The sequence below is a fragment of the Botryllus schlosseri genome, chromosome 4 (genome assembly GCF_051294905.1).
Source record: "Botryllus schlosseri isolate E-star chromosome 4, Bs_hap1, whole genome shotgun sequence".
Taxonomy (NCBI): domain Eukaryota; kingdom Metazoa; phylum Chordata; class Ascidiacea; order Stolidobranchia; family Styelidae; genus Botryllus; species Botryllus schlosseri.
The window spans coordinates 27829636-27843005 of NC_137239.1; the positions used below are offsets into that span (position 1 = coordinate 27829636).

The following is a 13370-nucleotide window of genomic DNA, read 5'->3' on the forward strand; positions in this document are numbered from 1 at the left end:
ATTCCCCCCAAGGGGGGAAATCCCCCCGGTTGGGAGCCACTGCCCTAAGTGCTGCGGCCCGTGGCGTCGTCAAAACGGGAAAACTGGCCCGCCAGTACATTTGAGTTTGAGACCTCTGGATAAGACCGTGAAGGTCATCTAGTCTGATCACACCAGCATCAAACAGGTACACTTGACTCTAAACAGTCTGGCTGTAAAAAATGTTACGGTAGTTGATAAAAAAAAAATAGAAAAAAAAATGAAACGATGGTAGCAAATGATCAATGAAGCAAAGTCTGGCGAGGTAGGGCAACAGTGTTAGTGTAACGACAAGAGGTGATCAAGTAGGGCTTTTTTGAATCTATTATAAGGCCATTCACGGATATGTGGTGGTAATGCATTCCAGATGATAGGTCCGGAGTAGTCAATAGATCTCTTGGTTAGGTTGCTATTGGGTGGGGGTAAGTAGATATTTCCTTTAGACGAAGATCTCGTGTAGTGGGAGTGGACATTTTTAGCAGGCATGAAAAAGTCATCAAACACAGGAGGCAAACTATTGGAAAAATATTTGTGAATGACTTTTGATACTTCGAAGCGATACAGTTTGTCAACTTGCAAAATTCGGTGCTTACGGTAATAAGGCGATAGTTTGGTACGTAAAGGTACTGATGAGATCAGCCGTATCGCACGGTTTTGCAGGGTTCGAATTCTGCACAAAAATGTTGTGCATGCACTTCCCCATACTACGATTCCATATTGCAGGTGAGAGTGGAAAAGAGAGAAATAGATGGTTCGCAGTATTGATCTGGAAACCAAAGATTGCAGACGGGTCATTATTCCCACACACCGAGCTAGTTTTGATATTGTGTATTCAATATGCTGCTTCCAAGACATTTTGGCATCAACGGTGACGCCGAGATATTTTGCTGAGTCACATATGGACATTTGTTTATGATTGATGTTCACAGTGAAACTATGATTGGCAGTGGCGGCTCGTCCTATAGGGCAACTGGGGCATTGCCCCACCTAAAATTCTGTTCAATAACAATTCTTTACCATTTATAGACGCACACCTATCTATATAAACCGAAATCACAGCGAATATCGTATACTTCTTGTCCTTTCGCTTGTAAATGCCCATATATAGCGAAGTCTATGCGAAAATCAAATTCTCTTCTGTGTTTTCGCTTTGCGAATGCCTAGCCGGGGCTTGCCCCGGTAGCGCTCATAACAAGCTTTCACTGTCTATTCTCTCAAAACCGCGCATAATAAAGAAACGGTGATTTACTCTCTCCTATTCATAAAATTACCGAGCAACCGGGGCACGATAGCTCTGTGCCCTTAAGGTGTGATGTAACAATCGTATCTATAGCTGAACTCTGTTACCGTCATATGCGTTTAGTCGACCTTTGTTGGTATAGGTCGATTTTAATGGGGTTTCACACCATGAAAACTCTTGAAACTTGTTATGTCATGTCGTGATGGTGGTATTTAACACTGCCCCAAGTTTCAGGGTTTCTACTTAAAGTTTAGGGTAGTAATTCCGTTTCCGAAGTTGAGTGTGTGCTGATCCGTCATGTATCGCAAACAGATTTTACTCAAAAGCCGGTATTGGTATCCATTGGTTTTGACGGTGTTCAATACTGAGATCGGTTATGACATTTGGCACCGTAAGTCTTAATGTTAGTATCGAACGCTGTACCAAGTTTTAAGTTTGTCACTGAACTGTGTTAGTGGTAATTTCGTTTCCTAATTCGAGTGAGAGCTGACTCGTCATTTATCGCTAACAGATTATACGCAAAGCCGGTATTGGTCTCTATTGATTTTAACGATGCTCCTTACCTAGATCCGTCATAAGCTTTTGCACGGTATGTCTTGATTTTAGTATCGAACGCTGTGCCAAGTCTCAAGGTTGACACTCAATGATTAGGGCAGTAATTTCGTTATCAAGGTCGAGTATGGTAAAGATGTGCTCCGATCTGACACTTTAGCCTACAACACATTGCGGATTTCACGCAAAAGCCGGTGTATCTGCGGTAACGTTAAGTGAGATGATGATATCATTCTCAGTTTGCATTCAAATATTTACTTTGATCGTATATTCTCCAATGTCAATTTCACCGTGAAATTGTGGCCTTCAAGCCATTTGCGTACAACCCCTCGTCACTTGATCAGCCTATTCCTCAGTACATTTTACGCAAAATTCGGTGTTGGTCTGTTCGCATTAATTTTGACAGTGTACCATACCGAACAGGGCCATGAGGCCACTTCTCGATAATGTCATGTAACAGTGTACCAAGTTTAAGGCTTTCATCCACGTATTTATTCGGTAATATATTTTTCAAAGGCGATTTCGCAGCAGACCTATAAGACAGTAATAAAAACGTATGTGTCGTATTACAGTCTCCAGTTTCAAGGCCAAAATCTCTTATGCTGTACCGAGACCAAATTTCCGAGGCTGCTATTCTTAGTCCTTTACAATGATGTTTTGGATTCAATAGGACAGGCCCAATCTATGAGATAACAATTGCGTATCTGTCCGAATTCGCTGACCTTTCCAATTAGGCTTACGCTATCTCTCGAGTTATAGTCATTTCCATTTCTGCAGATAATTAGTCAGGTCTAATGCGAACATGAACCGTGTTGAATCTTTGTTCCGTACGCCGTTTACGCAGTTACCACACTTCAAGTCACAGCTCACCAGCGGACCTCTCGTGGCACATACGTTAAAATCACTGTTGCCGGGAAATTCATGTTACCGTACCATCATTAAGTTACTTGTTTACGTTGGAAAACGCCATTGTGACGTCATCTTGATAAAAAGTCGCTTGCAGCCCTTGCCCCACCACCCGATATTGTCACGAGCCGCCACTGATGATTGGCATTATTTAAAAGGAGCATCTCGGTCTTATCTGCATTCAACATAAAAACAAACAAACAAACAAAACTCGGGCGACGGGTATTTCGGGAGTCGCGATGGAAATATGACCTTTTTTTAGTCAACCCAACGAAATTAGCTCTATAAATATAAAAATCGCCCATTTTCTCGTCCGCTATAGTAACTTTTGCAGCCTGTGGAAAAGTGTCCTCCTTTCCGGATCTCAAAATATGATAACCCTATAGAAGAAGTAAAAAATATCGGCGATTTTCGTCACGTCCGTAGTGGGAAGTCAGAGAACTCCAATCTACCACTGCTGACAGGTGTGCATATGCAAATGTGTCCTTTCTAGTTTATTTCATGTCCAAGCATGTCAATGGCTGTAAATCTGTTTTGTAAATGCGCCTTAAGCTACATTTTATATCTTTGCATATTAGAGGTATTATTCATATTGAAATGAAGCCCGGATAATTTCGGCAGGGGTAACATTTTGAATATTAGCTGAATATCTCGGGGTTGCGAGTTGTCGATTTTATCGCTATCTGCTGAACAATCCGATATCGGAGTATGTAGGCTCTCACCGGCTGACATCGATTCGTGGAAGCTGCCGCGAAGTCCTTGCTTCTCCAGAACGCGCGCAACGATAGACTCGCCCGGCGATTGCTTCTCGCTGATACAGTAGGCGCCAACTGCGAGATAAACTCCGTACCAACCCTGAGGTGGCTCGCGATTGATTCCTGTACGATAAAACCATTGGTCAGAAACGAAGCACTTCTGCTTATTTTAGAGTACTAGTGGGTTTTGCCTATCGACGTTATAGTTAGTAAATTTAAAAAGCAGGTCAGTAATTTTCGTTGTAGAACTAGAAAAATTATGTGGTTATGTTACCGTCACGTTTACGAGTGAAATTGAAAAAACAAGTGGTTGAAATATCACGGTAACTGTTTGTATTTTCGAAAATTGCGCCAATCTGTAGCGCCATTTGTCATTTTGCATCACCCGTAAATATGCATCTTGGTAATTCGAAGGAAGCCATCTTGGATAGACTACTAAGAGCGGAGATCGTGAAGTTAGCTGACCCAGGAAATTAATAATCGTCTGCTTAAAAACTGTTAATCGGGACGTATAAAGTCTCTTAAGGTTACACGCGATGATTACCCGAGGACTCCCGAGTTGTAAATCACGTAAGTGCATCAAAGTGCGAAAACGCATTGTTAGCTGTCAGTTGTCAGGTTGCTGAATGAAACGGCTGGCTGCTGATAAAAGATACAGCGGTTGTAACAGGTAGAATTATCATCATCGCGAAAAGAAAATTAGTTTATACACTGGAGCGACGCAACGATTATTGAATATAGATAAGACATATTGCTCTGCAATGCATAATTCGATATTTGTTCCGTTGTCGAGTGAAGGCATTACCGATGAGACAATCGTCATGGTCATTATCGGAAATATTTCTGCGTATAGACTTTACGTTGTGCACGGTTTGTCCAGGTTTGCGAAATCATGAGATTAAAAATGTAACTCGATCAACTTTATGCGCAGCGGTCAACCGGTCTCCTTAATCCAGGGTTGTTAAATCCTGATCGACGAGATAATCCACTCTTTAATCAATCAAACTTTATGATCTCCGCGATCTTCGTGTACCACCTTTTGGGTGAGTACACACGCTCGTTTCGCTAAAAGCGTGTGCGATGGAATTCTGTATATTTACACATTGCATTATACTTGTTTACTGTATATCTATACATCATTAGTATCGAAATTCTCACTAACCATTTAACATCAGTTCGTCATTCAATCGTCTTTTCAATTCTTTCGCGAGATTCACTCCTCCGAAATTTGTAGTGTTGCTACACGAGGCCTTTGCCGCAAGCAGGATCTGAGCAAATTTTCCAAGCGAAGGTCTGTACGTATATAGAATGGAATATACATATTGGGGAAAATTACTCTGTACATTGAATTGGGTGGTTTGGGTTTAGTGTAGTTGATTGTTAATAATTTTGTCCTTGCAACAACGCCACAACATTGCGATAAATGAAAAGATTGGAAGGTGTCTTTTGCTTCCTAATATCGAAGCTCGACTTTACTCGATCTATCTGGGCTTTTCGTGTGACACCGAAGACGCAATGTGGTCAGCGACGAGGAATCCAGATAGATCTCCGATATAGAGTCTGTCTGATTCCATAGACTACTCCAAGTCGCTTCGACACCTTCCTATCTTTTCATTGTATCGCATTTTGTGGTGTATTGAAGTGAGAAAATTGCCAATAAACCAATGATGATAGAATCATGACAGAGCCGAGACTCGAACCTAGTCACCAGTGATTGACTGAGTAACTAAAGTATCAGCAAGCTCTCGACCAAACATACATTGCGAAACTTCACTCGAGTACAGGGAGTATAATTTGATGTACTAAACATATTGAATTTGTTTATTTGATTTCTGCAGAATACTGAGTTTAAATAGTATATTCATATTGAAATAACCCGAATATTTTCGGCTGAGATTCGCCAGGAGTAATCGTCAGTAGAGAGCGAGTGTAGTAGAGTGTCAGCCGATAATATACGAGTTTATCTCAACATGAATATATACTATTCAATCTTATATTGTAATTCTGTACCTCCTGGAAGATGAGTCTCTGATTTAAAGTTTTTTATGCCCCGAAGCCATTCTTTATTTTCACATTTTGCGCTTCAAATGATCACCGAAACGGTGCTCTGTACATTTTTCTTCATATTGTGGTTTGTTCTCGGCTGGGAAGACACCGGATTGGGAATTTTGACATCAAGCTACATAACAAGTATACAGAACGGAATTGGCTGTAAGCTCTGCCTAGTTTCCCCACAGAGTGCTTGTTTCGATGTATACGCATATTTTGTATACAAGAATTTGCGATCAGCACATATGTCCCAATTCAAAGTCTCAGATCTAGATTTCAGATTGTATAAATCAGCAGTCAGAGAACTTGATAGGATTTAAATATGTTCATTTCTGTTATCAGGGATTGTATCATAAGGATTTCCATTACCGACTGTCCCGACCGGACAAGTTCATACATCAAAAATAGGCAATTCTATCTAGAATCTTCTTCGTATAGGCCTGTATTTGACAAAATTTGATGGGTAATATGTGAGCAATTGCCTTCAACATCTAAAACAGGGGTGGTCAACCCGCGTCCGGACAACACGAATTATGCGGCCGGTCTACACACAATTGAATTAGCGCGTGTTGTCGGCCGTCAACATGCAATTTAATTTTCGAATTGGCTCCCCAATATATGAGAGATTTCAATTCAACTTGAAAATACATTCTTCGCGCATCGCGCGATTTAGGGTGACTGCATTTTCAGATTTTAATATAGTAGCGCCATCACAATCTGAGTCCCCCCCCCGTACACTGCGAACGGTAGATGATGCGCCTATGAAGAAATTCCAGGTGGGGATCGTGCAAAAAATTTTGCAAGACCCCCGCTTATTAACTGTTCTGGTAAACTCCGATCTCGAGGGCCTATATAGGAAAATATCGGTTAGTAATATGTGCATTGTGCAACTACCAATATCGACGAAATTCACTCATGAAGTTGAAAATATTTCCGCGTGACTAGAAAATGAATCGCAAGAAATTTTCATAACATAATGCTCGCGATTTTGGTGTGTGTGCCTGTACTGTACAATTAGAAACTTTCATGCTCAGCTTATTTCACAAGTAAACGGTGATGGCACAGTTCACCGCAAGGGCTGTGCGCGATTCGCGAAGTCCCCCACGGCCCAGTTGCCAATTTAACATGAGTATTTGGCGTCCAGGTGGTCCATTACGACAGTCGGTTGGAATGCGGTCGTACGCTATATATGTATTCGAAATGTGGCCGTAAATATAGTTGAACAGCCGTGCTCGAGAAGCACCTTGCACTAATCCTTACTTCTGCGTTGCTTCATTTTCCAACACCGCAACAGAGGCGTCAACGTCGCTCAGTACATCTGGTTTTGCAAGAATCAACGAAGTGAGGGCTTCAGGCGTGTTCTTCCAGGCACCACTGTTATCTCGCAAAGTCATCAGTTGTCTGGCGAGCACATCCACGTTACGCTGTAGTGCTAGATATTCGGACTCCTCGACGGACCCTGGGGAGAAAAATTCAAATATCATCCATAGACTGTGTTACATACCGTCGACTCCGCTTGATTAGGACACTGGATAATTCAGACAAACGCTTTATTCGGCCAATAATGTTCGGGAACGGAAAAACTCACGCGAAACACTCAGGCTAAATTCGGACACCGGCTCGCAATTCCTATCGTTAAAATATAATGAACAATACTTCATTCGTTCTAACCAAGATGAGTGATTGTAGTGAATCAATTACGATACATGAAGCAACAATCGACAATGAACTCATATAAGAGCGTGACAGCTTCGTTGTCGCTTTCAATTTGGTACAATTGCGTGCATCTTGTAGAACATATTGGTATAGAAAAGTTAAGCAGAAAAAGTGAAATTGATCACTAAAGTAAACGAAGAAAACAGCAAATATGCTTATTCCTTGACAGTTCGGCAGTTAGTTGCGTTGGTGGGCACTGGGCATATCAAAAGTAACCATTTGAACCCTATTTGCGTGTGTTACACAGTAACAGTATGCATACAGTATACAGTGTTCGTTGGATGGTTTGGTATCGAACACACTGTACAATACAGCTAACCTGGAGGTATAAATAAAGTGCGTGTTTTATACGATCTGCGCCAATTACTGCAGTAAAGCGCAGCTGCAGTTTATTACGCAACAGCACCGTACCGAATGCGTTGTGTGCCTTTACGCACGACCATGAAGCGAACAATTGATTTTCCGATTAACTCTGACACAGCTGTTTCTACGCTTAATTCGACCTAAAGTGAGCGGAACCAAACTGTCCGAATTAAGTGGAGCCGACTGTATTTGATGATCCGCTGTTATGCCCGTATAAGGCAAAGATCATTATTTTACATTTGGGTAGCAATACGAATGATAACATTAACTATCACATAGGCTACATCCAGACGCGTTTATTTTACCGGGGTGCTCACTGCTCAATAACGATCGAAGTACTTCTACTCTTTATGAGTACCCAAGTATAGGTTTTATCTACTTACTTGCCTACCAATTTTCAGTGCCAAATGTAGGCCTAGAATTTGGCATCGTTTACTCACTTTGAAATCTCGACTTCTGCCTGTACGTGAGTAGAAATTAACGAAATTACTTTTACTTGAGTATACTAATGATGAATAATTCTACGATATCTGACAAATAGTCATCGCAGTTATCATATTGATGATCATTTCCACCATCGTCTCCTGTTTACTAGACAGGCGCTTTACCAACTAAGCCATAGCGCCACTGGATATTCGAGAGTGCAACGGAAACCAAATTTAGAGAGATACGCGCGATCGGTGATCGAGTTGGCAAAATGACTCCACTTGTGTTCAATGTTCATTGTTCATGGTTAAGTAGAAAGATTTGTATGTAAAATGGGCCGAAATCATGGCGATATAGGCCTATGTTATTTGATTTAAGGCATAGTAAATTTAAGTCACGTTTTGCCGCGTCAGGGGCAAAAACTACACAGCACAAATATAGACATTGTAGATTGTACACATTGCGCTCAGCGAATCGTGTGAAATACCATAAGAGTGGTAGCGGTAAACTTACCGCAAGCTGTTTCATAATTTGCATTTGCTTTCCCGCAAATCCAGCACAAAATCAATAACCAGCGGGCCACAGTCGACATTATCGAACCTGTGCTATGACTGAAATAAATTAATGGTAATATAAGTCGGTGAATTAAGCAATTATATCCTGCATAGTTCCCTGTAAGTGAAACGGCCATGCTGCCCATAGGTAATTCGGATCACATTTTATCTTGAAAATCTAAAACCTATCGCTAATATTTTGCATCTTTGGCATCTTTACAGATGCCCGAGATTGATCATGTGTCATGCTTATGAAACAGAAAAAGCGGAACGATGACTTGTATTCTTCAAGATATGCAAATTTGATGCCAGTTCCTTGGTTCCCAACCTGGGGGGCGCGAAGAAGCGGTCAACTGAAATTTTTTCGCGCACTGCGCGATTTATCTATAATTCACGCGTGTTTCTCTATATATAGACCGAATTACATATTTTTTAATTCTCTCATCAACGGTCATGCCATCAAACAATCTGTTGAGGTTGCTAGCATCCCGGCTGGATTTTGTGATATGACGATAAGGGGGGGGGGGGGAATTTTTCACTATCACAAAGGGGGGCGTGTCTAATAAAAGGTTGGGAGCCACTGTGCCAGTTCGAATGGGTGACTTAGAAAACGCGAGTCACGAACTTTCGCCATATCCACGACTCATCAATACAATAAAAGCAGCTCCAGATTACCTCGCCACGATCTGATATATCGACCATCGCCTTCCGACACATACCACCCCATTTTATCGCTTATCCTTTTATGATATCTTCCATTACTTTTCATACATGCTTCGTCTTTACATAGCCTAGGGAGGCCTATGTGGGTTTCTGATTTCAAAGACTAGGCTATACTCCAAGTCGTTTCGACACCTTCCTTTTTTTTCACTGTTCACAATCTTGTGGTGGTTTTAAAAGGATAAAATTAATAACAATCAACTCAACTTAGCCGGCATTACTAATCAATGGCCGCAACTGTAAGGAGTGACCAAATCCACCTGCGAAGTAGCCTACCTCGCAACTGACGATAAAACGTGCATTAGTTTCATATCATTATGCGATTACTGCAAGTAATAAAAATCCAGACTGCAAGCTTCGACTGATATGGTGAACATGACTGACGTGGAATGTTTTTTAGCTAAAGCCGACATGCGTCAATATCAAGAGTATAAATACCGCAACCATTCCGTATCTGATGTAATTACGGCTTGCTCAGGCCTGGTGCACAAGACCTTAATATCACGTACAATTATACAAATATACATATGCCTACATAACAGTTCGTATAATTGACAATACTGGCTACGTGCAGCATGAACGGCAAATGATTATAAAACCGTTTCGCAACTGCTTATGCTACGAGGCAGATGCAACCTCACCATTCGCAGAATATACAAAGCGAGTATGATATGGCATAAGATCGAAGGTCACGGAGTGTTGTTTACCAAAATATGCTCTCTTGTGCGTCACGCAGATTCATCACTACGACACAATGATTCGAGTGATCGAATCTGAATCCGAATGCTAAAATTGTACACTATGTAGCGCTATCAACAAGAATTATATATTCGATACTACTTTTCACTGTGGAAGCCTTGAAACCTCCATTGGTGCTGTCGCAGCCTACGAAACATCTAGTACAAAGCTGCGTTGGAAATGACTTGGCTGTGAAGTCGATGGTGATCTAACAACAGCATTGTTACAAAGTACAATCAAATTTGTATGGTCTAAAAATTATGGTCTTTATCTGAAATTATCTGTAGCCAAACTGTTAGTATTTTTTCTGTTCGCATTTAGTATATATTTAAACTTTCCACATTATACATGTTATGACTATGTCATAATGCTTGGTTTTCGAATACTCCTCTCAAGTTGAAGCCTAATACAAGTTCAAGTTTATTCATAAAATTTCATAAATTCAAAACATCACAAGACTGCGATACAATGAAAGATAGGAAGATGCCGAAACGACTTGGAGTAGTCTTTGAGATCAGACACCCCCTGGACCAAGACTATGTGAAGAGGAGGCATGCACACTGAATGAAAGTAAAGAAGATAATATCAAAATGACAAGTGGATAAATCAGGGGGCAAGTGACGGAAGGCGAGATCGATATGTCAGGTCGTGGTCCGATAAATGGTGAGGGCTGACTAGTATTCATTCAGTAGAAATTGCTGGTATTTCGACTTGAATGTGGACAAGACATGCTCGACGACATACTCGATTCAATATCGAATCACTCAGGTACTCTCTTTTACCCAGCCCTATATCGATCACTACAAACCCAATTTGGTCGTAAAATCGCTAACACACGGTAGTCGGTGGACCCTTGTGGACCCTTGCAAAACTGACTGTCTTTCGTACGAATGACATTGCGAACTTCTATAAGCGTGCCTTCACAAAAATATTTTCCTGTCTGTCCAACCAAGTCGATGAGACACAGTCATCACGAAGCGTAACTTGGATCAACTGCTATGGACGTTACGAGTGTGGAAGTCGTAAGGAGATAGCCCACTCGCCAAATAAATAGTATTAATCGCCACTGCTACAGCGACGCTAGTCCTAGACCAGTGGTTCCAAACCGAAGGATAATTCCCCAGACATCAGGATTGTAAAGTAAGATACAGCTGTATTCATTAAACATTTGTAACTTGTTCAAACGCTGTTTGAAATGTCCCGTTCTCGTAAAAGTCCCCCCCCCCCCCCCACCACCACCCACACCTGGCGTTTATTTAAACTAGCTCAGGCGTGCTACAGACCTGCGACATCCTCTCAACCGAATCGCTCCAGTACAGGAAAAGTCAGGCAGAATCCGTCAGAACGAGGCCGCTATCGTAAGTATTTATCTTTTTTGAAGTCAAAATCCGCCCGATCATGAAAAAATATGTTAAGCTTCAAAGCCAAAGCAAGCAAACGCATTGATTTATTTTTAGTCCACAAATAGCCGATCGTGAAAGAAAGCAAGCCAAATCTACCGTAATGAAGCCACAGCAAAATTACTTATCTCCTTTTGATTGATTTATTTTCCACAAGATGACAGTTGTAGTTGTTTGTGGTATTCGTGGTGTTTTCGGGCCATTTACCCCGACTTCAGAATTCAGAAACCCCGTTCTCGGGGTGTCTATCGAGTAAGTCACCGGAGTTGTTAGAGACTGAACGGCATATCCTTTTTTGTGTGTTTCAAATTAGAGCGAATCAATCAATCATTCAATCAATCAGGTTTATTAATATCATTAATATCATCATTAATGTAATCCCTAAAATGTGGTACAACAAACATAGCCCACCAGCACACACGTGTGATATATATAAGAACTGATGTATTTAACTCATTTTCACCCATTGGAAAAGTGTGAAAGGACAACTTGGTACCTGAAAGTGCAGTTACCTGGTATTTACACCCCACGCCATGGTGGAAATTTGATAATCACACCTCTTTTCGCCCATGGATTTACAGTGCATGTCGTCAGAGCACTGATTTCGCAGGAGATTTCGGACCGCTTTACATAACGAGTCTATACCACGTTTGATTACTAGGGGTAACGTCCGTGGCGGCTCGCGACAAGATCGGGTGGTGGGGCAAGGGGTGTATACGATTTGAATTGTTTAAATGACGTCGCAATAGTGTATTCCGACGTGAAAATGTGACTCCGTGGTGGTCACACACAGTTTGTATGGGGTATAGACATTAGGCATGGTTAACAGGCTTACGTATTTCAAATCATTCGAAAGAAAATATGAAGTACAGTAGTTCATACCTGCATATTTTAACGTTTGTATCAGTAGGCCTTTCGCGGTTTCATAGTTGCAAAATGTTCAATGACGAGTTCGTTGAAATCTGAAATACCCAGAATGAGAGCGTTGAGAATCATGAACACATCTAACGCATCAAGCCTAATCTCTGCAGCAAAGTTGATAGAATGCGATTTTTCAACTATAGGAATTTTCAAAGTTCAGTAGTGGTTACTACTTCGGAAAAAGATGTATTGGAATATACACAAGTCAACTCGAGCCGAGCATTGTTTGCAGTAGACCACATGCTTCAGATCACGATACCCCATTTCGGTCGAACAAGAGACATTGCCCCTGACACCAGCAGTGTAAAAATGTATGACTAGGTGTCCTTATCCTCGCTTATACGTCAGCCATTCATTTTTATCGAAATACGTTGGGAAAAAGATAAGAGTGCGTTTACCTTCCGCGTACGATTAGATTAATGGACAATTTCCAGGCTGATAAGGGCCGAGTCTTGCGTAAAAAAACCGAATTTTTCCTAAAATATATTGAGGAATAGGTTGATCAAGTGATCAGCTGTTAGCCGTCATCGAAAACGAACCAGCTATTGCGCTTGACAGGGGGTTGTAAGCAAATGGCATGAAGACCACAATTTCATGGAGAAATTAACATTGGAGCTGGGTTGTAATGACTCGAGTCATGAGCGCTGGAGATAAGGTTAAGATTCCTTAAGAATACGAATCATTGCTGTAGATCAGTGGTTCCCAAACAGTGGGGAATTCCCCACTGGTGGGGAATTCAATGATTCCTGGTGGGGAATAGACGCATTTGTTCAAAATTATATAGGCCTACAGCAAAGTCTACATATTCACGGAGACACAAGTGCAATTGCCGTTACCAGTTAACTGCTCTGGAATGTATGCATCGAAAATTATATTGCGTGTTGTTCACAAACCCTCATTTTTAACTCTGGATGGCCAATGATGGCGTCACAAACGCATCCAGCACGACTAGTTTGACGTGAAATAACGCTTCCGCTAAATTTTGGGCGTTAGTGGTATCGGTTCACAATAC

At 41.4% G+C, this 13370-nt stretch overlaps 1 protein-coding gene across 2 annotated transcripts in view; it reads right to left on the bottom strand.

Moving 5' to 3' along the window:
* Positions 1-13370, bottom strand: part of LOC145438357 (transcobalamin-2-like) — a 204357-nt gene that overhangs the window by 7244 nt on the left and 183743 nt on the right. Inside the window, exons 2-5 of one of the 2 annotated variants that reach the window (XM_080315755.1) lie at positions 8539-8630; positions 6781-6979; positions 4634-4764; positions 3439-3594 (exon numbers count right to left, since the gene is read on the bottom strand). In XM_080315755.1, coding sequence (XP_080171881.1) covers positions 3439-3594; positions 4634-4764; positions 6781-6979; positions 8539-8617 — 565 coding nt within the window. In that variant the 5' untranslated portion in view covers positions 8618-8630. Of the gene's footprint in view, positions 1-3438; positions 3595-4633; positions 4765-6780; positions 6980-8538; positions 8670-13370 lie in introns of those variants that run through there. The other variant, XM_080315754.1, reaches the window with a different exon arrangement.